The sequence below is a fragment of the Ambystoma mexicanum genome, chromosome 3q, assembly GCF_040938575.1.
Source record: "Ambystoma mexicanum isolate Mex_15411 chromosome 3q, UKY_AmexF1_1, whole genome shotgun sequence".
In the NCBI taxonomy this organism is placed as follows: Eukaryota; Metazoa; Chordata; class Amphibia; order Caudata; family Ambystomatidae; genus Ambystoma; species Ambystoma mexicanum.
Window position 1 is genome coordinate 1070513581 of NC_090926.1, and position 26040 is coordinate 1070539620.

At 45.9% G+C, this 26040-nt stretch overlaps 1 protein-coding gene across 1 annotated transcript in view; it reads left to right on the forward strand.

Annotated features, from left to right (window-relative positions):
• The window catches only part of ASPSCR1 (ASPSCR1 tether for SLC2A4, UBX domain containing), a 1532603-nt gene that overhangs the window by 1102312 nt on the left and 404251 nt on the right, over positions 1-26040 (forward strand). The window contains exon 12 of the mRNA XM_069655312.1: positions 18469-18521. Coding sequence (XP_069511413.1) covers positions 18469-18521 — 53 coding nt within the window. The remainder of the gene's footprint in view (positions 1-18468; positions 18522-26040) is intronic.

Below are 26040 nucleotides of genomic sequence, written 5' to 3' on the forward strand. Positions count from 1 at the left end.
GACTCTCTTCTGCAGTCAGCATGGTAAAAAATGTGTTTGCCAAATCTATCACCGCATACCGAGTTCTCTCAAACTTTTGCACATTCTCAATCAGAGTAACGGCATCTGGGACTGCCGGTATTAACAGGGGAGTGTACTTATTCAACTCGCGATAATCCACAGTCATTCTGTAACTTCCATCTGGCTCCTTAACCGGCCAAACCGGGTTGTTCCAAGCCGTAGTCACAGGATGTAAAACGCCCGCTTCAACATATCCCTTGACAGTATCTGAAATTTCCGTATGCCCCCCAGAAATACGATATTGCTTCATTGACACTCGTTTTGTAGCCAATGGAAACTGCACGGGGGCATCTTCAATTTTCCGACAATGACGGGGTTACACATCAATGCACTTACTCCAAACTGATACGTTTTACCTTCAAGTCCTAAAGTCAATCCCTCCAGAATATCAAATCCAATAATATATTCAGGTATGGGAACAATCAACATTTGATATTTATACCTTTTCAAATTACCAATGTTCATATCAACTTTGGTTTGAACTGCAATGGTCTCTTTCCCTCTCAGTCCAGTTAAGGTAAAATGTCTACCATTAAACCTTGAAGGATTGCCATGGATCAATGAAGCCTACGCCCCGGTATCAATCAAAGCTCAAACCTATTGCGTATTCCCCGAATGCCAGATAAGTTTCACATTCATGTGAGGCCGTCTTTCTACCTTAATCCTGGCAGACGCTACCAGAGTTTGATCACAATCCTATTCTTATTTTGAATGTGTGTCTTTGGACTCTTTTATTTATTTATTTTATTTATTTGGATTTGTATAGCGCACATCTGCCCAGGGGCATCGTGGCGCTGAGGCAATCTTAACTTGTTACAAGCATACATGGTATATCTATAGAAAAACAATGCAGAACATGTTAGCATATATCCATACAATTGTGCTTCTATACATACAGTTGTGAAAATAGAGTCGGATAGGTAAGGTGGGGTGGAGTTAGTTAAATACTGTCTCCAACATCGCACTCACCGCTTTTTGCAAGTCCGCATAGGTCGTCCATCTCCTCTTCAGACGGCCCAGATGGGTCCCCATCTCGCTTATTCACATCTTGCCTTTTCACCTGTTTGTACTTTCCCTTCAAGCCCTTGCTTTTTATATAGCTGGTACATTTCCCGGGTTTCAATCCCGTCAATATCTTCTCGGGACACACCATCTTTTAGTAGCGCCAAAAACATGCATTTTCTTGATGCACAAGACTCCCTACTGTCAAGTCTCTTGCCAGGAGTCCGTTTATCACTACGCCTCTCTCTGTCTCTCTCTCTCTCTCTCGCTCTCGCTCTCGCTCTCTCTCTCTTTCTCTCTCTCTCACACAGGGTCTCTCATCAGCTTTGTCCCATTCCCCCAGGTCAGCTGTCTGATAGCATTGATCACTTCATCTGGTAATTTACCTATCATCCCCAACAGCAAAGTCATAATTACGTTTTTGTAGGCCGGTGGGAAAGTTTGAATGATTGTGTTTCGGGCCAAAACTGATAATGCCACCCACCCACATATGTTCTGGATCCTCAATATGGATGGCTTCTTTCATAGCATGCTCCCTGAGTCTTTGGATTGCCTCTCTCGATTCTCGGTGTGTACCACTTCTTCTCGTCACTAGGCCAGTCCGACATAATCAAATACTTGCGATTACACCCTTGCGTAGGTAGGTGTAACAAAGACACTTGCGATTCTCTCCCCTGCGCACCAGGAGGCGGCCCTGCACGCAATACCTCCTGAATATGGGTTCCATGGGACAGTGGTAGGAACCTTGGAGAATCAGTCGGATCCACAACAAGGCCTGTCGCACCTCCACCAAATAACCTGACCATCCATGATAACAGAAACTCACCAGCCCTCTGTTTCAATCGATTAATGATTTCTCTAAGCTCTTGCTGAGAGTAATCCTCCAATGTTGTCAAATTCAACAGACCACCTCCAGGATTATTCGGTTGTGGACCAGCTCGTCTACACGTTACTGGTTTAATGGTCACCTCCTTCCTTTCAAGCTCCTTTTTGGACAATATTTCCCTGTCTGAGCCACTCTCTGAACTAGTGCTGTTAAATACATCCCCATCCCGCTGGTCGGGATCCCAGTCAACCCCTGTGGAGGCAATCACTGTTGCCACCTTGCGGGTATTCGCTCTCCCTCTTCATTTTCGATATTTGTATTGGCGCGGTTGGCCACTGCCTGATATTTATCTGCCTTATCATGATACAATTTCATCTGAAGTTGTTGCAATAGCGTAATCTGTTTCTCAGCAGCCAACTCTTTTTTTCAAACTGAAGACATTCGCCTACAATTCTACATTCTGCTGATGCATCTTTCTGAATGGATGCGACAAAATCCAACCTTCTCTGGCCAATGCTGAACACTCCTTCTCTACGAGTACCTGTTGCAAGCAAGCCGCCACCTCAGCCGGACTCATCTCTCCTATACTTGTATCGCAGGTGTCACTCAAACCAGGGCCGGTGCAAGGAATTTTGCCACCCTAGGCAATCTGTCAGATTGGCGCCCCCCCCACTCCAGATCCTAACCGATCTCAACCAACTGTCCTCATTTTGTTACCGATTGCCGCAAACCCATTACCTCCACCTAACACATTGCTCGTGTCTTCTGCTATGGATGGATTACATTGCACTTAATGGAGTGAAGAGGGAGAGGAGGAATACCATTCAGAGGACAGAAAAGAGTGAAAGTAGTGGAGAGGAAGAAAAGTGGTTAATTAAATGGAAAATAAGGAGAGACAGAGACAGGTGGTTGGAGAAAACATCAAGGGAGATGGGAAGGTTGGGAAAGGGCTGAATGAAGCCTGAGAAGACTAAGGTGAAAGAAGGTACTGAAGAGAGAGATGAGAATCCTGAGTCCAAAAGGGGCGTGCCTGACAGGGCTAGAGGAAGGAGCACATGGTGATGCGCCTAGAAGTTCAGGGAAAGCGCGAGGCGAGAGGAAGAGAGAGGTATAGGAAAGGTTTCCCTAGGTGTGAGCAGGTGGCAAGATGTCATGGAGGAGGGTAACACTGAGACAGGGAGGGGGCACGAGGCCAAGAGAAAAGCCTGTGGAAACTGTAAGGGGCTATCCTGTTTGCTTGAGTTGGACCTTTGAGGAAGTCTGGCTCAGTTCTATCATCATGTGTAGAACCAACTGTCAAGTACAACCCTGAACCTGCCACCCAGGGAGGTGGTTTGCCCACCGTATGCCTGCTACACATGATCCAACTAAGAAAACAGGCAGACTAAGAACAACACTTCAACTCACGGATTGTGAGTGAAGAGGAGACCGCAAAAATCTAATAGGGGTTTTCTTAGCAACATATGTTTGCAAAACTGAGAACGACAAGCCTTCCTGTTTGTTAGCTTGAGTTTCTTTGCATTTTCATTTCGTGCATGCTTTTAAATCTATCATTTAAAGAAATGTCTGCATGTGTCATGTCAAGCAACTGGGAAGGAGCCAAGACTCACTCTGTTGCTTAGGGACACTTTGCTTACACCCAAAGGCTACATGTGTAATAACTTGGATGGGACCATAGCCCAGGTTAGGTTAAGAATACAGGCCTTTTGGAAAAGCTACGCTGACCATTAAGCTTTCAGGATTTTCAGCCTTTTTATTATTTTTATCTATAAGAGTAACAATACCCCAAATAAAGATTATGATTCCTGCACATGTGGTTGACTGGAGTTTTCAATTGATCTCTGTACACTTTGTGACAGTCTACAAACATCAACAAAAAGACACCCATCAACAATATTCCTGGTGACCACATTTCAATGCTACACCGTCACATCAGCCCTGTGAGAATATCTGCCTTTGACAATAAGAGACAGATTCCACTCTGAGTCAGGTTCATGTCCATGATCATATATCCTATGGCATGCACCGCGTCTTTGTGAGGGTGCTTGTGGAGGAACTATGCACAGATGTGCTGCTGTGCTGCAAAGCAGCAGAGGCGTTGTAGGGAGAAACAGTGATGGTCTCCCTGATTGCACAATATGGCCAGTGGACAAAACGGCCAGTGGATATGACAATCTGGATAGCTCCTTAGTCAGTTATTTGGTCACAGGAAATACCATAGCCCACAACCCGGTGGGGCGAAGAGGAGCAGAAAAGAGGCAGGCTGAAAGGGAAAAGGACAAGTGGGAAGAGGAAGAGTGAAATGGCGAGGATGGGAATAAACAGGATGGGGATGTCTGAGGGAGGCACAGGATAGTGGAATCAGGAGGGGGGAGTAAGGCACAAGAAGAAGGCCTAAGAGCAAAGGGAAAGGAGGGCAGAGGTATAGTTAGAGTTTGAAGGTTGGGGGAAGAGTAAAGAATCAGGGGAAAGGGATGGTGTAAGAGTAAGGAGGCAAGCACGCTTAGAAGAAGACAGACAAGGAGCAGATGAGGGAGTAAGGGTAGTAAAACAGTAGATGATGGAGCAGGAGAAAAGAGTGGGAAGGGCACAGAGACACTTATGGTGAGTCAGAAGGAGTAGGGAGGCAGAGGATGCAGCATGAGGGAAAATTTAGAAGGACGCCCATATAAATTGAGGAAAAGGGGAGCAGGATGAGCAGAGGGACAGGATGGCAGAAGAATGAGTAAGAGGAGAGGAAGGAACAGGGAATACAATAATACAATAGGTAGGGGTCCACACATATGCATTTTAGGATTTTCCTTAACAGGAGATTTCTCTGTGAGTTAATGATTTCATATGACTGAGTTCACACAATTGGTTGATCATTGATACATGTTAACATGTGTCATAAAATACTCATTTTATTGCAACATATGTGAAGCATTCATACACAAAGCGTATATAATCACCCTCTAGCCGCTATCCACAACTTAAAGGATCAGTGGGGCCATAAACTCAACGATTTTTTTCCCCACCTGAGGAACAAACCTGGGTACCTTTAAACCAAATCCTTTATCCCAGAAATCCTGAAAAAGGCCCATTTTATTCAAACTCAGAGTGAGAGCCAGAGAGAACAGGCCTGGAGGAGAGAGGCAGGAAAGCACAGGGAAGGTGTAAGAGAAGACACAGTAACACAAGCATGGGGGAAGCAGAGAGAGAGAGGAGAAAGAGGAGCATGATCAGGGCAATGGGGGACTGTACAGGGCCTGCATAGAGGGAAATGAATCCTGAAAACAGAGGGCGAGGAAGTAGGGCTGGGCAAGAGAAGGAGTAATAGGGGAGAGTATGGATGCAGGAATCGGATGAAGGCAAGAAGAGGAAAGAGACACAGGCACATAGGGAGTGAAGTAGGTAGAAGAAAGAGGGAAGCGGAGGAAACATGAAGGCAGGGGGATAGAGGTAAAAGGAAAATATCAGGGGGTGCCGGTGGCTCACATCCTTGGTGAGGGCCAGGGCCTGCAGCCACTGCCAGCCTATCCTGATAAGCATAACTAACATTTAATAATTGGAAAGGGTTGGGGGGCATGAACTATGGTGTCGGCAGTAGTCGGCACGAACAGGACACGCACATCAAGGGGAATGCAGTAGTGGCCACAGAAAACACTCTTTCTTGGTCTGAGGAGTGCTGTTAGGACCTACAGAGGGGTGTTTGCAGGATGGTCACAGATCACAGCCGGGGGTACTTGACCACCAAGACAGTAAGCCACCACCAGAGCTGAATCTTTGGCCCTGTTAGAAGCAGGCATGGACTGTTAGACCTTAGTGTCCTAGAGGGAATCAGACACGTCTAGACTGGAGTTTAAGCTGAGTGTACATCAATCATGCAGTACACACATCTAGGAGGTGATTTGCAGACTGTGTCAGTTTGAAAAAAATAATGTTGGCAGTGGCACAACAGAGACAAACTGCTTAAATAAATGGCCACCTACCTAGCTACTGGCTCTCATAGACATTTGACATCACTTGCGTATGCTCACCAAAGACAGATAATTCGTATTGCCCCACAGATGATATGGGGGCAACGTCTACCACGTGTTCGTAGCAAATGTCCAGACGATGACTCCATGTTTGTTACGTCAATTGCCACACCCCACACCAAGTCCGTGTCTGACCAAAGTGCCTGCTGCATCTGGATGGATTCAGTGTTGACATACTTGTGCCAAAGAGGGTAGAATCACTGCAGATACCAGAAGCCACATGCCCAATCACCTGGACAGTCTACCCAGGGACATGGAGTCAACACTTAAGACTGTTTCATCAGGGTTCATGATGACTAGATAGTTTTGCCTGCACCAGCACAGTGTAGTGCCTGTGATTACTCTGCCCCAGGTAGGTGGCATGCTACATGCAAGAAGCCATCGCAGGTCAATGGAATCAACAAGCATTGAGTCAATGCATGTACTGCACACCCCTCGCCCTCTGTAAACCTACTTGGGAGCACGACAAACTGCAAACAATGCATGTCAAATCAGATGGTTAATTACTGAAGGCCATCATATAAGCCTCACTCTGCAAACCAGTGGACTTGCAACCCGACCAGTATGCATGATGAGAGTTAATTATCAGAGAGAAGCATGGAATAACCCACACCATACACCTGCAGGAAGCTGAAAAGAAATATGAATGTCATAAATTCATGCTAGCATGAACATTCCATGCTGCTGTAAGCTAACGTCTTGTGATGCATTCTGCCAGACCCTGGAGACCCATCATTATTTCAACAAACAAGCCCAATGGCAGTCACACTTTGTGGCTAATTGCACCTGTGATATTGCCAGTAGGGTCTCCTCTCAGCATGCGCCATTGACCATTTACTTCTCGTATGCTTCACCTTTTCCATGTGTACCAAATGCCAGTATGAAGCCCTATATAAATAATTAACTTTTACGTTTGCAAAGTGAGTGAAGCTAATGTTTTGTAGAATTGAAAAGCCGAGCAAGATTGCTAAATCGCATGCATTTTAGCGCAGTCCAGCATTAAATGGAGCCTTTCTGACATACAAAAAATCAACAACAAAACACGGCGTCTGTGTTGCCATTTATAATCGATGGAAAACGCACGGTGTAATGAGGTGAAAGAGAGAGAGAGACACACATAGAGATCAGTCGACAGCTAGAAAGGTGGATAGGTAGACAGAGATACATAGAGATAGAGATCGGTCGATAGCTAGAAAGGTAGGTAGATAGTTGGATAGACATACAGACACAGAGAGATAACATTGAATTTTATTAGCGCACCTCACCTGCCGACTATGTGTCAGTCACTCTCTCTGCAGAACAGCAGGGCCGCTCTTAGCACAGGGGGTACCGCCGCCAGGATGTGTGGCCTCACTGGCCTGCAGGCCTGGCAGCACACGCACAGCAGAAGGCGTCTGCAGGCTTGCAGCTAGTGCAGGGCCAGCCCAGGACAGGTCAGGTCACAGGCGGCAGCATCTGACAGAGACGCAGGCCGCATCAGTCGCCGGGTCAAAGAAGAAGAAATTGTCTGCAGGCAGCAGACTGCAGCATTTGCTTTACTGACTCAGTCAGGACAATCTAGGGGGCAGTGGCACGATCGGTGCTTCATTCATGTTACGCCTAATGCGCAGTTGCCAGCGCTTGAGCAAGCGCTGACACGCCCATGCCCACACTCCTGACCCTTAACCAACCCCAATCATTTCACTGTGCTTCAGGTGCAACACTGCCTGGCCTGCTACTGCAGTCAGCCTGCAGACAGACTCAGGGCTGGTGCTCTCACAGGCAAGGTTATGCAATTAATGTGGAGGTGTTCAAGCAGCATTTTGCCGCTCTCACTTTTCCACATATAGGCAAGCGCCTAACCTTGCCTAGTGATAGCACCGGCCCTGACTCAAACCTGCGACACATGCCTAAGTCTGTACCAGTTTGTCATATGGACTCTTTGTCCACCCTGGGATCATCACCTCGGGACAATCTCTGCCTGCGGAACTTCTCTTTTTCCTATATAAGGAACTCATAGTTTTAATGGATGTTTTGCGTCCTTATCAAGATACTTCAAACACAGTCACACAATTCACAAACACACAAAAACCTAGGAATATTGCCTTTCTATGTCCAAGCTCCAGATTCGTTTGGTATTTGGAACTAATCTCATCACAAATATCCTGCTCACAGCGTCACTATGTTCTGCTTTTCAGACACGTGTAATGACCTCAGTACTTGCCCTATTACACAGACTAAAAGTTCTTGGACTCAAGAAGGCAATGATGTACGCTTAGACCATTAGTTAGAAAACAATTTCCTCTTTACAGGCCCTTTATTCACATTCCATAAGTATAAATATTACTACATAATAAATGCAACTGGTTATACATTAATACATGGACAAGTAGGAACACAATACGTATACATCATCATTAGTGCAGTTGTAGGAGAAAGCTTCATCTCGGCCACGACAACACTACCCAGTCCTGAGGCAGGTAGGCAGAGAGATCACGCATCAACTAACGGGGTCCGGAGCGGAGCGTCCTTCCTCTCGGCGAGACTTCAACATCCGGGGATCCCCACCCCTCACAAGTTGCAGACTGCCCCTGGCCAAAGGACATGCAGCAAGCATGGGAGGCAAGAGTGGACAAATCCTGACAGTGGAAAAACCCAGTTTGTCTCTTGCTCTCTCGTTCCCAGAACACCTTATCAATGCACCTGCACATCCCTGACTCCCCTCTTGGCTCCTCCTTGAGCGAACAATACAATTACTATCCTCCATAGTGAGCTCATCTGCCTCATGCCACAATATTGCAACCGTTGCAGAAATCATGTCTACTTTCTAACTGAGTTCGCAAAAATGTAGACTTTAATTGCGGTTTGGAAGTGAATGTCCAAAGTGGCTGCGCACCTTTGTTTATCTCGTTTTCGCACACGCACTACATCTACATAGGGGATCTAAAGCAGCAGTCCCTTTTTTCATTTCCCTACTCTATCAATGAGAAATCATATTCTTTATCCGTTCTCCCTTTCTAATCCTTCATTTTTAGACTTAACTTTGGCCTGCTTTCCCTTTCCCTCTATCTCTGAATCTGTATCTGTACTTGCACCTATATCTTCAGATACAATATCAATACCTGGTGATTTCCCTTCTTCTTTCCCGTATGTTCCCTAAATTCAGGTAATGTATATCCTGTATCTACCTTTTCAGTGGCAGAGTACATAGAGCCTAAAGATCTATCTTTCCCAATTACATATGGCGGTGGAGCCGTAGGCTTCACAATTATATGCATTTCAGATTCTTGCACATGACGTTGTCTCTTATTGCCATGTTGGTTCCATAAATTTAAAATGCGCAACAATTTTTCCCTTTTCTTTCCTTTCATGGTTGCCTGCAATATAGTGTATGTATGCTCCAGTACCCTGGGACTGAAAGACACCCCTTTTTGCCTAGACACAGTGTAGTTGTCAGTCGCTTGTGCCCATTCTGCACAATATTATATATAGTATACTTTTATTTGTCACGTGAATTTCACACATAGTTTCCAATGGTACCATTTTTAATTCCTTGCCCGTACTTTCCCGGGAGAAAAAGTTCCTGCAGCTCCCTTACTCCGTGTCCAGTTAAAGTTTTGAATCCTTTTGGTCGAATGCCAAAAGGATCAAATCAATAGGCCTGTATATGCATAAGCAAGTATATATTTTTTTGGCTTTCGTATACTTTAAAAAAGTTTTTTCTAATAAGAAATAATAAAAAAGAAAAGAGAAATTTCGACCCTTTTTTTCCGTCCTATTGACTCGATCCTTTTGGCATTCGACCAAAAGGATTCGAAACTATGACCTATAGCCCCCTTATTCTTCACCTAAGTATAAAGCGCTTGGCAGCTCCCTTATCTTCACCTAAGCACAGGAGTGATTGATGGTCCATTATCTTCACCCAAGCATAGCAGTGCTTGATGGTCCTTTATCTTCACCGAAGCACAGGAATGCTTAGTGTGTTCTGTATTTCACAATGTCATCACCCACGCAATACTTGCAGAGTGGATCCTTTTAATTCCCTTTAAAACTAGTTCTCTGTATGACTATTGAAACCAAGGTTTCCACCCCCTTCTGTGCTCCACACACCCCTTATCCCACCCACCACTCAGAGCTCCCAGACATTTAGCAAAAGCTTGGTGTCTGGTTTACCATTAATTTCATGTGCACCAGAACTCCGATGGGCAGAAGACGGTGGAGGGTATCCGGAAAGTAAAGGGTGGCACGCAAAGATGCAGGACTCCTGGCTTCCTATCTAGCTCACCAAATATGTACTGGAATATTAAAGAAAAACACAATAATGCGAGACAGAGGCCCGTGCTTCAAAGGAAGTTCCCTTTTATTGGATTACGTCCAGGAGGATTTGCTTAACCCTGTGGCTAAAACAAATGACTAAATGAACATAGGTTTTAGCAGTTAATTCATGCACTAAGTGGCAGGATTGGTCAGCAGATCTTTTACACGAAGGCACACATAAGCAGAACTTGGTTTACAATAGTTTACAGCCATCACAGAATTAACAGAACAATCATCAGTCAACGTATCAGTTTGCTTGGCTTTGTCAGTAAGGGAGCCTCCATGAATTAGTTACTTTACTCAAATACACCTGTGTTGATGTGGCCCAGTCCTTGTGTCGCTGACCCCGAACCCACAAACATTACATCACCTGACTCTTCACATAAAATGGATTCCAACACAGAGCAGATGATGGGTAAATCAAAATGGCGCCCAACTACATCGCAATAATTAAAAGCTAGTCATCTTTATTTTCTATTTCTCCCTTGAATTGTGAACTGTAATCGTCTTCGTATAGAGTTTCAATTGAATTTAGGACAGCATGGGGCTGTTAAACCCTCGCTCAATGATTAGAACTTTGGCAAGACTTCTATACCTGTTCTAGTAAGTCTTTCAGGTCAAATATCAGGATAGCTCAGGGGTAACACGCTCGCCTTGGAAGCAAGACAACGCATAGCAACACAGGTTCAATCCCTGGGTCGGCGCTTAGAAACCTCTAGGTATTAAGCGCGTTTTAAATAAGCTATTATAAATAATTATGAAAATCCCACAGCTCTCTAGCAAGAACATCCTGCTAGGGACTCTATTCTGGCTGGTCCATAAGTAGTCTCATTCTTGGGTAGCATACTTCAGAAAACTTTGAACCACACAATTCAGCTACTCTGTCATTATATGTTGGGGGCTCCCTCCCCAACTTTGTCACTCCTTTCCCTCTCTGCTTCAAACCAATGCAAATATGCTGCCGGGTCCCCGCTCTTGCCTGTGCTGCTCTGTGCTTGACTCATCCCTGTACTGCATCTTTTCCTGGGACAGACCCATCCTGTCGCTGATCCTTCTCTTCACATGGCCCCTTCCCTGACCACAGCCTATTTCTTGTTATGGATTAGCAAGGCTATCTAGCAGCTTATTGCTTTTGTATATTTTTTGTGAGTTGTGGTGTGTGTTTGTGTGTGAAATTATATATATATTTCTGAGGCTTGTGGAATCTGCTTAGATCACATGCTGTGCATAGGCCAACATCTAGTGGAATCTGCCGAGTATTGCAGTTTGTTTTTCTGAAACTCGAAAATGGGCGTCGACACAGGGCGTGCCAGTAATACTATCCCTAGTGTGACGTCCCCTGTCCCATGATCCCTCACGTGTCTAGAACCCTCAGATTGTTTTTTTCCGCCATACTGGTCGGAAGCATTCCGCAGAGTTCCCTGGCTTTTAGCCATAATTTTGCAAATATTATAATATTTCCCCGTTTTCTCCATCCCCACGTTGAGTCACCGAATATCGAAGCTCGACGCCGGCCCGGAGAAGATAACCGTCGAGAGCTGCACAAGGGACTATGGGCCTCGGTGGGCCTCTTGGCCTCGGCCCGGGCCTCGGAGGGCCTCTTTGCCTCGGCCCGGGCCTTGGAAGGCATCTGGCCTCGGCCCTAGCCGTAGGGAGAGTGGGGGGTGGTACATACTCTACACTCACATATATTTATATATATATATATTTCTATATATTCCTACACACACTAGCCCGCTGCCACAGGGTGCGTATGGAGGGTACCCCTTTCCAATTTTGCCCCAAGTGCAACCGTAAGTACCCTTGGGTTGACAGACACGCCACCTGTAACCTCTGCTTGCTGAGGGGACCACCCCGAGGCGAACTGCAGAGCGTGTAGCCGGTTCAAGGCTAAGACTCTAAAGGACCGTTCGACAAAACGTTGGGCCTACCACGCCGGGCAACGAGAGGCCATGGAAGCGGAGGGCACCTTCAGTGATGGCAGCGACACCGTACTATCGGACGGTGAGAGCAACGTGGCGTCGCAAGACAGCCAAGCGCAAGTCCCCGACTTCGAAAGGGTGTCCGGCAGGGCATCTATGGGGAGCACACCCAGCGACGAAAGCGCTACCCACACCACTTCCACTAAACACTCAAAGTCCAACCGAGACTCGACACACGTGTCGAGTTCTCGGAAAGAGGCACGCAAAGAACGGTCCACCGAATCGGTTTCCTCTGGGCGTTCTAGGTCAAGATCGCCGCATGACACCAGGCAACCATCCACTGTTGCCAAGAGTACCTCACTAACCAAAGTAATGGAGGTACGATCGTCGGAAGACGAAGCCGACCTCCATCCCCAGGCTGCACTCCAGGAGACGGCGTCAGCAGACCGCTCGACGGCAGTTCCCATTTCCCGACATCCTCACTCTAAGGAAAGGGACACTACACCCGAATCTCGACGCCAGACGTTGAAAACCTCTGAGAAGGTGAAAACACCAGGGTAGCACTCTTCCACTCATGGCGAGGGGGGAAAACAGCAGAAGAAATCCTCTCAGCCTTCTTCTACTCCTCTGGTACATAAAGACAGTGCTAGGTCTTCTGATAAACAGTTAACCAAGTCCCCTGCACAAGCCCATAGGTCCAGTCAGGTTATAGCAGGGAAACACTCCCAGGAAAGCGTAATCCCCAGCTCCAAAGAATGGTCCAGTGAGGATATAGACAGGGTTATGTCTAGAATGTCATCCCTAGCGGACTTCTATGCCAAGAACCCAGATCACTTCCTCTCCTATACCCCTGATGGGGCTACTCCCTCAGGGTCTAGGGACCCGTTACCCTCTGGTAAGAAACCTCGAGTTGAGGCACCAATGCAAGGTCGGTCTTCTGACCCTTTCTACGTACAGCCATACACTCAGTATAGTCAGGATCCACTACAAGAAGAGTATCCAGATTTGGTAACGTTGGATGACCAAACTGGAGTGGACTACTATGGGGATGACGAGGACCAAGAGGAAGATGACCCAGCAGGCTACAGAGTAGACTCCCTGGTAGGCAAAGAACCTCAGGTTACCGACTCTCCAGTCGACAAACAACCTCTCCTAAATGAGGCTTTGTCTGGAGCGGCTGATCCCTTCCACATAGACACCCAAGGAGCACAGGAGCAGAGGGACTTTGCCGAGGAACTAGTAGGGGAAAAGAGAGCCATTGCTCAAGCCATCCCTATTCTCAAGTCTATACAGAGGAGAATTGATCCTTCCCTTATCAATCCTAACCTCACCAGGGTGGTAAACCCCATAATCGAAAAATTGTTCAGGCCAGCCCAATCAGACCCGCTTTACATAAAGGGGCAACTGAAACTGGACTCCCTGGTAGTAACTAATACGCGAAAGAGGGCGGGAACGCCCCTATCTTCGTCTGAGGCTCCCCCCAACAAAGAGAGCAAGAAGATCTACGGGTTGGGAAGGAAAGTAGCCTCCACTTCCGCCTACCAGGCAAGGATTGCCAACTCCACCACTCTGCTGGCTAGTTACAACTGCCACCAGTGGGAGCAAGTTGCTGCACTTATAGACTCGGCACCGGAACCTTTAAAGGGCCAGTTGGCACAGGTTGCGTCGGAGGGGAGAGCCGTGTCCGGTTGCATCCTTAAGGCAACCTTTGATGCCACGGATAATGCCGGCAGGCTAATAGCAGAGAGCACTGTCATTAAGAGGCATGCTTGGTTAAGACAGTCAGTGTTTAAACCCGAGACACAAGCATCCTTAATCGACATGCCGGTGGAGCCTAATCTACTGTTTGGCAAGGCGGTAGAGGACGCATTGAAAAATGCCAAAGACGAGTATGAGACTCTGAAATCCCTGGGACAGTTGACCAACAAGCCCCGTAATCAAAGAGGGAATGGCATTTTCGTCGCCTACGCGGCCAAAATTCACAAAGAGGCTCCAACTATTCTCAGGGGCAGGGTACATCATGGGGTAATAACCAGCAGTCTACCCAAAGTTATAACTGGTAAGGGAAGAAGCAGCCCCAGCAGAGGCGGCACGCCTCCCGCAAAACAGTGTCGCCGAGATCAGGGTCCCTTCTCACACATCTCCAGTAGGAGGACGCATTACCAACTTCACCCAAACTTGGGAAGGGATCACATCAGACAGATGGGTGCTGTCCACAGTGTCCGCAGGATATACTGCATAGAACTGCTCGAGCGTCCCCGGAACCACCCCCCACGACAAAAAGTACATTCCTTGGACCACCAGAAGATCCTTCTCGAGGAGATCGTCAATCTTCTAGAAAAGGACGCGATAGAACTCGTCCCGGGCAAACAGGTAAACAAGGGTATTTATTCAACTTACTTCCTTGTGCCAAAAAAAGATCTAACAATGCGCCCAGTCTTAGATTTACGTCCTGCAAACAAGTATGTCAAGCCCCAAAAGTTTTGCATGACTTCTCTCCGAGAGGTAATCTCCCTCCTAAACAAGGGGGATTACATGGCAACATTAGACATGAAAGATGCCTATTTTCATATTTCCATGTTTCCAGCGCACAGAAGATTCTTGCGCTTCAAGGTGGACGGTCAGCACTACCAGTTCAAGGTGCTGCCCTTCAGTATAGCCTCAGCTCCAAGGGTATTCACCAAGGTTCTGGCAGTGGTGGCGGCACACCTAGGCAGGGAGGCAATCCCAGTGTACCCTTACCTGGACGACTGGCTCATCACGGGGGAGACCCCAGCAATTTGCAGTTTAAAGTTTAAACATTCAAAGAACGATCAACCTCCTCTTCGATTTGGGTTTCTCCATTAACGAGAAGAAATCAAGCCTGGTGCCAAGCACCTCCAAACAGTTCCTAGGAGCTGTACTAAACACTCAAGAGGGGTTGGCCCTTCCATCAGAGGAAAGAATTCAGAATATACTACTGCAGATTCCTCAATATCAGTCTGGTCGCCAGATAATGGTGTGCAAAGCGATGCGTTTTCTAGGCATGATGGCGTTGTGTATTTACCTGGTCCCCCACGCACGGCTGCGTATGCGTACCATGCAAGAATGGTTGGCGTAACAGTGGTCTCAGGCAAGTGGTCAGTGGGACAATCTAGTGGTCGTTTCGCCAACACTGATACTAAGTCTTCACTGGTGGACAAGAGAGAACCTGTCAAAGGGGAAATCCTTTTACAATCCAGAAGTACAGGCTGTAGTCACTACAGATGCATCCCTGTCAGGGTGGGAAACACACCTCCTTCATCACACAGCTCAGGGTCTCTGGTCTCACACAGTGGCCAAGAATCATATCAACCTGCTAGAGCTTCTGGCAGTATTCAGAGTGCTTCGAGTGTTCGAGCCCCACCTGTTAAACCTGTCAGTGCAGATCTTAACAGACAGCACAACAGCGATGTTCTACATAAACAAGCAGGGAGGGACTCGTTCGCCAAATCTGTCCAAGCTAGCCCAACAAATTTGGATATGGGCACTCAGACGGAACATTTACCAACATGTTCCAGGGGATCTCAATTCTCTAGCAGACGCCTTGAGCAGAGATCCTCTCCCAGGAGAACACGAGTGGTCTCTACACAGGGAAGTCGTAGAAGACATCTTCTCACAGTGGGGTTTACCCACTATAGACCTATTCACCACAAGCGAAAACAGACAATGCCCAGACTTTGCATACAGGTTTCCCCAGCCAGGCTCCAAGGGGAACGCCCTGTGGACGAACTGGTCAGGGGTGTTTGCTTACACTTTTCCACCAACTCCTCTGATGAGGAAGGTGGTCAACAAGATGCACAGGGAATCGATGACGCTCATCATAGTTGCTCCCATGTGGGCGAGACAACCGTGGTTCCCACACCTGTGCAGGCTAGCAACGTGCAAACCAATCAGACTCCCATGCTGGTACAACCTACTATCCCAGCACCAAGGTCAGACAGTGCATCCTCAACCCAGCTCAATGAACTTGGCAGCATGGCTCCTGAAGTCATAGAGTTTGGACACCTCAACTTACCACAGAGGTGCATGGACATCCTAAAGGAATCTAGGAAGCCCAACACGAGGCTCTGTTATTTTGACAAATGGAAAAGATTTGTTATCTGGTGCCAGAATAAGCAAATCAACCCGGTTGATTGCACTCCTTCCAATATTGTCATCTACATGCGCCACCTGCTGGACGCAGGGTTGGTATTTAATTCACTAAAGGTACACCTGGCAGCTCTGTCAGCATACACCACCTCCCATACCAAGGTATCATGGTGGAAAGTACCAGTGATTAAAGCCTTCATTGAAGGGGTAAAGAGACTCCACCCTCCCAATTTCTAACCCACCACCAGGATGGGACCTTAATGTGGTGCTGGCTAAACTCATGGGTCCCCCATTCGAGCCCATGCATGAAAGCAGTCTCAAACACCTGACATATAAAACTGCCTTCTTAGTAGCCATTATATCGATAAGAAGGGTCAGTGAAATTCGGGCTCTGTCAGTGCAAGATCCTTTCTTTACTGTTCATACAGATAAACTGGTTTTACGAACACACCCTAGGTTTTAACCTAAGTTTATTTCTAAATTCCATGTAAACTAGTCCATTGAGCTTCCAGCTTTCTTCCAAGAACCCCAAAGCTCGGCTGAGGTGAAACTACACACCCTAGATGTGCGTAGGGCGGTCATATACTATGTAGACAAGACCAGGCCGCTAAGAAAAACAGACCAACTGTTTGTCTCCGTAGCTACAGGCAAAGAGGGAGATCGCGTCTCTAAAGGTGCCATCTCTAAGTGGATTATAAATTGTATCCAGCTGTGTTACTACCTTTCTGAAAAAAACTCTGTCTTTCACGCCAAGAGCCCACTCTACAAGAGGAATTGGGGCCACTCTGGCTTTCATTGCAAATGTACCCCTTGACACCATTTGCAAAGCAGCTACTTGGAGACTTTTACTCAGCACTACTGCATTTTATACTCATTCCACAACAGATAATCAAGTGTGACAAGCGGTTCTTAGACATTTATTTGCTCATGACCCTTCTCACATCCCATCTCCTTCTTCTAACACTGCTCGCTAATCTATGCACAGCATGTGATGTAAGCAGATTCCACAAGCCTCAGAAGGGATACATTACTCACCGTAATCATATTTCTGATGCTTGTATCTGCTTAGATTGACATGCGACCCACCCTTCCTCCCCCCTGAGAGAAGGCGCATGGATGCTTGTAGTCTTATCTTTCTATCTATCTGCTTGGATAATCTGTACTCGCGCTACTCGTCATGCTACCTCATGTCAGAAAAAATACAATCTGAGGGTCCTAGAGGCGTGAGGGATCATGGGTACAGTGGACGTCACACTAGTGATATTACTGGCACGCCCGGTGTCGACGCCCATTTTCGAGTTTCGAAAAACAAACTGTAATACTCTGCAGCTTCCACTAGATGTCGGCCTATGCACAGCATGTGAATCTAAGCAGATACAAGCATCAGAAATATGATTACGGTGAGTAATGCATCCCATATGTATGCAGCTTTTGAGTAACAGGCTGGCGATCAAGAACTTATATAGAAAGTAATATTTCTGTGGCAGAACTGAATGGCGGCATTGAAGAACTAAGGGCTTTGTTAGGTGTTTCAGGTGTTGTTTTGTCTTGGAGATAATATGACACTTTACCATAAATGTAAATGCAATTATGCATAATTTATGGTAGCTCAAATTTGATCCAACCTTTCACGGAAGCTACTGAAAATCGTTTGCTGTAAGAGAGTTCCATAATTTTATGTTGACCACTAGCTGAGCTCCCAAATTCTATTTTGGAGTCTTGTGACATGTTTTATGGTAAATGGGCAAACTTAGTAATCAAAATTGACTGCTGTGGTCATACCAATATCTGTCTTTGTGGCTTGAAGTGGGGCACAAAGTGAATATTTCTTATTATCCTTCAGCTGTAACTAGGAGGATATTTACCTGGAGAGATGAAGTACCATCGTTTTCTCTGCCTTAATTGAGGTAATGGCAGTTGTGAATACCACCTACACTTAATAGAGAATTTGGGGGATTTAGGGTCAGTAGTTAAGTTTGGGATTTGTTCGGTTTTAGAGGGCTGTCTATATTTTTCTCTTTTGTGCAGATTTAGTGATTTTTCAAAGACATTCTGTGAATTGGAGAGTTAGTAGTGTAGTGTAGTGGAGTATGTACGTGGGAGTTTACACTTCTCGCTTGTGTACGACTGAAGGAGTTGCATGCCATCCATTTAGGCTGTTAGTCGCCCCTCTCATAATACTTTCACTTGTGTTTTGAAATCATCTTCTTTCATTTTTCCTTTTTTTCTACAGTCCTCACACCTCCCAAGACTCTCCTGAAAGACGAGAGTGAGACACTTTTCCAGGTAAGAGCACAACTAACTGCTTGTTCCATCTATTGGTTTTCTTCATAAATATATTGTTGTTCAGAATAGTATGCATAACTCGTGTTTCTCTATCATTCTGCTATCCCTCCTTCCGAACAGGTTGGGATAGCCTGTATCTACTGGTGATCTAGGAAATCTGGCTCAAACTGACATGTTAGCACTTTAAGAAAGCTGTTTGTATAATGCTGGGCTCTTGCATATGTGCGCTCCTTTGGTCACCAGCCCTGCTTCCTCTACCCCCACGTCACCATCTGCCACATCCCAGTTCCTGTTTTTCCACCATCAAACGGTTTGGAATTTGCTACTGCTCTGCAACAGCTTCTTTATGGCTGTTGTACTGTCAGTTTGCATGGACCTATATTTCAGGGTTTCACCCGATCCATGATTGGCTTTTCTGATCAGTATTACAGTTTTCGCCACAGCAGTCTCTCGATTGCAAGACCAGCTTAAATGTTCAATGTTGTTTTATTTATTTTATTTCATTGGTTTTTATGACGTGCTTAATGCCGGAGTTTGTTTTCTAAGTGCAGATCAGGGTTTCAAAACCTCTGCACTCTGTGTGGTCTTGCTTCAAAGTCCAACAGATTGCCCCTGTGCTATTCTCATTTCACATTAATCTGGATTCCTAAAATCTGGCCTGGTTGACAGATTTCAGGAGGTCACACTAGTTACAGTGAACTGGGGAACTCTGAGAGGTTAGCTACACCCAATTAAGCTAAGCATGGAGAGTGGTCAAGGCTTCGTCTCAGGAGAAAGTGAGTGGGTCTGGGGTCCACAAACAATCCACACAGTGAAGCACACAATAATTCTACTTAAACAGGTAAGTACAAAAATACTGCATTATATTCCCAAAACACACCAGAAAAATGAAACAAGCAAATAGTATTATCACACAACACTCGGTTATCAAACACATATTCAGTCATCATAGGTTTGTAAAAATGCATACAATAACTTATTCAACCCAAGGAAGTTAAGTGTTATGCAGTAAGGAAAAGCAGTTCACAAGAATAATGCCCTAACTTCATAAGCCCAATCACTACATTGAGTGGGGCATTGTGCCCAAAAGTCACAAAGCTTCTTCTAGAAGAGGGGACAAATGTCGGAAGAGTTATTGTTGTGGTGGAAAATGTTCCAGAAGCCTTCTCAATAATATTACAGGTAAGTATGATTATTTTCCTATCCTTTAGACCAGCTTTAGAACAACCGTTCAAAAAGCGATGGAGTGGAATAAACTAAAGTGTATTATAGGTTTTATTATAGGGGAGACAGGGGAGGCAGAATGTATTGCCAGTACTCACTCCTTTGACTCTGATTTTCCCAAGTGTCTAGGCAGCTCGACTGGGAGGCGCTGGAGGTAGGGTTTCCCGCCGTTGGATCCAGTAGAAGATACCCTGGAGCTGCGGGTGCAGAGAATTCCAGTCGAGTCCAGGAGCTGAGAGCAACCCTTTTCCACTAAGAAATTTAGCAGACACTGATGCAGGCCTCTTCAGGACACTTTACCAGATGTGGGAAGACTGGTTCCAGCGACATTAAGCACACACAGGCGACACCGGGTATCTCTCCAGTCTTCCTTGAAGAGGACCTTCCAGGACACGGTCCCTTGATGAAACTTAGCAGCTGATGACCACCGAAGTTTCAGACGAAAACACAGAATGGCAATAGACGGCAGTAGACGTTATCTACTAAAGTGAATGGAACTTTCTTTTGACCAGTATTTCAACGCACTCATACTATGGAACTTTACTTTGAACACTATTTCAACACAGTCATACTTTGCATATGAAAAATCATTTATACCAGGTATGTATGTACAAGAGGGGCCAACAAAAACTATACCATAGCGGCAAAGAACTCCAAAGTAATAATGGATATTTTTTTGCTACTGAAATTAAGTCTTGGGGAAGGGAACCCTGAGGCTTGCGATATTTATGGACTTGAGATCGGAGTCTCAAGGATTCTTTTGGTGCTTGGATGTAGGTTACTTGAAACTTGGGGAAGGGATACCCAAAAATTGGCTAAACTATACCATCTTTAACTCAAGGAAGGTAAATGTAAGACTTTTTGGTTGGAACTATTTTATACATGGGGAAGGGAGCTGAGAAGAAGCTATGAGCAGGAAGATGCTCAGAACTTTGTTTGACACTGTTTCTTTTCATTGTGGACATCCCTACACATTGTATAGATTAGTTGTGAGGGCAAGGATAGGTTTTGGACACAGTTGGATTCTTCAGTTGATCTTTCACTCAGACTTTCCTTCGTTTTCTTTAGGTAGGGAAATCCCACCTTAGCATTGGGCAAGCTAGGCCTTCAACCATCCTGACAATTAAGTTAATAAAAGTGTTTGTTTTGAATTCAGAATCTGTTGTCTGTGTCCTGCTTTATGATGCCTTCACAGGTCCCAGTCCACTTCCATGGTGCCAGAGAGTCTGGGGTGTGAGCATGAGTGAAACCCACAGTGGTCCCTGATTGGACCACTGCTGGCTGTTTGAATGGTGCAGAACCTTACCGTTGGTGGGCATTTATTCAGTTTGATGTTTAATAGGCACGGGTTACACTAGTTAAGCTTTTCATCCAGTTCAATATTGAAGAAAACAGGTTTTGTTTTCTGTACACACCTTTCAATCTCCCTTTGATGTAATAGTTCCTTAATTCACTTCAAAGTGCAATGTATCCTTCAGCGACTTTAGAAAACACGTTTCCCTTTACACGCGACCACTCCGAAAACAAAGTTTTCCTAGTATTTTAATGTACAAAGGATTGATTAGGAGCCTTTCGGAAACCTGTCTTCCCCACACGTGTTGGCTCCGATACACAGTATTCTGTGAACAATCAAAGTTAAATACTGATGCACCAGGTTTCTAGATACTCACTGGTCGCGTTCGAAGTCTTCACAGCTGCATGGAGCGTACGACATTTGGTTCCTCGCTTCATGGGTTCCACTTGTGTTAGCGACCCAACACGGTAACAAGCATCTTGAACGCATAAAAGGGACAGCCTCTCCACTCGGCTCCCTTCTTAGCATTCAGCTTTCCACAGAGCTTCAATTCCCACCTCATGCTTGCACCTGCCTTCCTGCAGCTGCTGCTGCTTTGGTTGTTCTTCCAAGTACAGGTTTCCCTGCTGCCTCCTCTGCTGCTGGGCTGGTCTCTTTATACATTGCAGCCCATTGACAGGCTGCAGGTGTGAATGTTTAATCAGCCTTGCCTGACCATAATTAACAGGACATGCCTGACTTTCACTACTCTTAGCAGGCATCTTCTTTGTCCCAGTGCCAGAGTGGTAAAATAGCATAGTCTTAATTGCTCTTGGTTGCCTCTTTTTCATCCCAGTACTGTCAAATGTCAAATAGGGATAAAAGAGGGGTATTGGCTTATAACAGCCCATGAAAGGATTGGTCACTAACAGTAAAAGAGAGATACCATGTCTCGCCCGAGCACCCCACTTCTATTCCTCAAGGACCCTCCACCCAGATGATCCTCCTTCGCTACTCCACCCTCAGAGTCAGGATCCAATATCGATGGCCTTTCCCTGGCCACCTGCATAGAGGATCTAAGGGGTTCAGGAATGAGAATACCCTCCGGTTTCTCACAGACCAAACAATCCCACCCTCTTCCTGGGTCCACACACAAATGGCATGGAGTAGCCCGCAAAACCAGCAACTTTCCTGATTGAATGAATGACCATATAAGGGATTTCCTGACCAGAGCAGGCAGGAAGAAGGCCAAGAAACAACATGGCCAAAAAACAAGCAAAAAATCTTGTGGCACAGCCATTTTACGGCACTATCCACGTTTCGTAGCCAGACGCAGTAAATGCAGATATGCACACTAAAAATACTGCAAACATTTTAAAAATGTATCTACTGCCACCAGCATTTCTTTAGCCACATATAAAAGAAACCAAAAATCCCCAGTGTAAAAGACTAGGGTGATACAAAACTATCCCCACTGCATTACATTTTAAGATGCTGTGTGCACTGTTAGAAAGTTACCCAAACAGGTAAAAAGTAAAAAGACAAAAGGGGATCATAGTTTCTTAGTAGTGATGGTCTGAAGGACTGATCGGTGTCCCCATGACAAATAACCAAATAGGCCAGGGGAGTAAAGCTGAAGGCTTCTCTTTCATGTAAAAAATCAGGACAGGTTCAGAAACAAAAGCAGCACGTTTGGGGGTCCATAGAATATGGAGGGAAAGTTGCCACAAGAGAAATGTTTCCCAACAGTCGTTACCCGCAATGGAAAGAAACAAACTGGCCAGCGTTATAATGAAGGATTATGGGGTGATCCACAGCGGTACTGCCCAACACATGCAGGCACTTAGGGAGGGAAAAGAAAGTGGTTCTCTCCCAACTGTCACCTTCCCCCTCTTGAATAGGAATGGATCTGGCTTCCATCATGGTATGCCTCAGACTCCAAGTGAAGAGGGGTACCCTGTCTCCTCTTGACAAGGTCAATCTACTGACAATGGTGAGTAACGTTTTCTTTTGGCGGGAGTAGCATTATGTCAGTGATTTACAGTGGCATTGCTGGCATAAATTAACAACATTTTATGTCGACAAATGCTCCTGTGTACTGTTGGTGACCTGGCAGCTATTGTTTTTTTTCTTGTGTCAGAGAGATACCCAATTGTAAAAATGTTGTGTTTTAAAAAGCACCTTTTCAACCGCTTGCTTTAGAAATGTTTTGGGCAAATCACATCTGAACCTCAGCACCACCCCTCTACCCCCCAAATTACCTAGGGCTCCCTTCCTATGCCCTGTCTCCCAAACTAATTCAGGGAAGATGGTATTATGGTATTGCCCCTCCACTGACATTAATTACCAGCTTTCACAAATGTTGACTCTTTAGAATGCAGGTTCCCCTTCACGAGCCACTTGCCACTTCTGAAGCACAATGGGTTTGAAATTCAGAATAACAGACAAGCATTTAAAATTAAAATGGGTTTGTTTCTGAGGTTCTTTTCGAGGACTCTGTACTGCCCACTGTGAAAATACAGTTTCAGCTGAAAATATTTGGCACTTTTCCCCTCACTTGCTTTACCTCACAGTCTATAATTTCTGTAGGTTTATTTCCTTTTTAGTTTTAGTTTTAAGGTGTTTTTTTAGTGCCACCTATAAGCTGAAACTAATGCATTAGAGTACAACTAGGAAGAGATGGCATATGAGGGACACAATGCTTGTAGGTGTTGTTTGAGAGTTTGCCCACCCATTGACCCCCGCAGCCCCATGGTCATGCCCTATGGCCATTATCGCACATTCCTGCACCTCCACACGCAAAACATACCCTCCTACGATATCTCTCTAAAGCATGAAAAACAAACGTTGCATTCAAATTGCCTGACAGGGTGTTTTCAAGGCAGTCTTCTTTGAGTTAATGGTTTATTTTTTTTTTTTTTATTTAAAACCTTTACAAATGTCATGGTAAGCAGAAAAGAAAATGTTCGATTTCACAAAATACATAAAATCAGTTAACTATTAACATTACTAACATATCATCAAAAATAGGCAGCCTCTTCCTATAGCTCCTGTCAGCTAAAATATCTCTTCAGATAAAAATTCAAAGAATTAATGGTTTAATTGGTGCTTTAAATGTGCTAATGAATTCATAAAAATGTCATCCAGGTGTTACTTCATTTAAGTCCCGTTAAAAATAAGCACTGGCAAAGCCAATAGTTTTGGCGTGTGTATAAGTATTAGATAAGAATTTTCCAGGCACTGCTATCATATGCCCGCATACATGCACCATTTACCAGCTGCTACCATTAATGGCCAGTTAGTGCCATTACAGCAATGCCTGGTGTGAGAAAGGCATGGTATCATGAGAGACACAGACTCAAAAGCAACAGTTTGAAAACCTTTGTTGAAAAACTTTGTTGGGGTGGTGTAATGCCTAACTGCCCCTAACTCTAAGGTGGTTGTCCCTCAACTGATGTTTCTAAAGGCTGTCGATGTCCGTAAGTCCAAAACCCATCTGTGTCACAACCTGGGCCTGCCCTCATTCTTAGACAAAATGTGTTCTGGGATATTCTTAAAGAAAAAATGGGGGTTCAAAAAAGGAAATGCAAACCAAGACTGGTTTACAGGTTGCCTTACCATGAGATGTAGTTCTGCCAGTTCAACTGGAAGGGGTCGCCCTCGGAACCTTTCACGTAGGGCTCTTGCAGCCAGTCAATAAAGTTCTCAATGTCTCGGGGTCTCTTAGGGTTCCCTTCCCCAAGTTACGATCCTTCCAGTTCCAAACAAAAAGACACAAGGCCTCATTAGGAGTTTGGAGGTAACCATGGCGCTATTAGCGCCATGGCTGCCTCCAAATCCTTACGGACTCCGCCCTGGTGAATGGAGCTATTACCGCCCCATTCCAAGGTTGGCAGGGGCGGTAATTCCCCATTCACCAGGGCCCTTCCCCATTCCCATTTGTGCCCCCATAGGGCTCAATGGGAATGGGGAAGGCGCTAATAAAGGTACCACAAATTGCGGTACCGTTATTAGCACCAAAGTCCCTTTGCAGGTCCCGTCTGTTAAGATGGATTTCTGAACTCGGACCTGGAGGGGCAGAGGTTCAGAAGGCCAGCCTAGTTTCTTGGCAGACCCAGACTTCTCCAGTTCAGTTCACGTTGCTGGCAGGTTCAGCTGCGATGATCAGGATGTCTCGACACCGTGTAGATTCTGTGTAGCAGGATACAGGGTCGAGGGTGTCCCAAATGCAGCGGACGTGCACAGGTTGTTACCGCAGCTGCGCAACACGGCAACCGCGTTTACTCTGGTACGGGCGCACTCGTCTCACTTCAGACCTGGGAATGCCAAGTGTATGAAATTCGGTGTGATGGTGTCGTGGACTCTGAGCAAGCAATAGACCAAGTATCGAGGGCTTCCCCAAAACAGTGGCAGTGACAGAGCAAAGATTCCTGCGTAAGCTGGTCAGCCTACTGGTTGGCCCAGGGACACTTCCGAAGAGGCTTACTTGCAGGGTTTGATGAAGGTGCCGGGAATAGTTGATCCCACTATTCCAATGGGTCGAAGCGCCTTCGCAGACCTTCTAGGATGATCAGATGCAGAGGGGTCTCGCAGGATGACAGCGGCTCAGGGTGCCAAACCTTCAGCGGGTCACCAGCGGTTCCTCGCCTCAGCTTCTTGTTGCAGGATACTTGGCTCCTTATCCCTTGTTCGGTGTATACTCAGGAGATCGACATGGTAGTGGTGTTTTCAGCCTCCTCTTATCCAAAGTTCCCTTCGCGCCAAGACGGAGAGGACCCAATGGGAGATCTGCTCACAAACACTCACACCATACGTTGACCTATGACGGACCACGATGGTCCCAGGCATTCAGGACACTCCAGACTCTCTGGCACCCAGGATGTGTATTGGGAACAGACATCCCAGCCCACATCCTGGAGGCATACACACAGGGCATGCAGAAGCCCATGAAAGCTTTGGGTTTTGCGGGAAAGTGCATGACCAAATAAGGACTGACCCGGGTTGGCTCGACCTGGGGAAGGT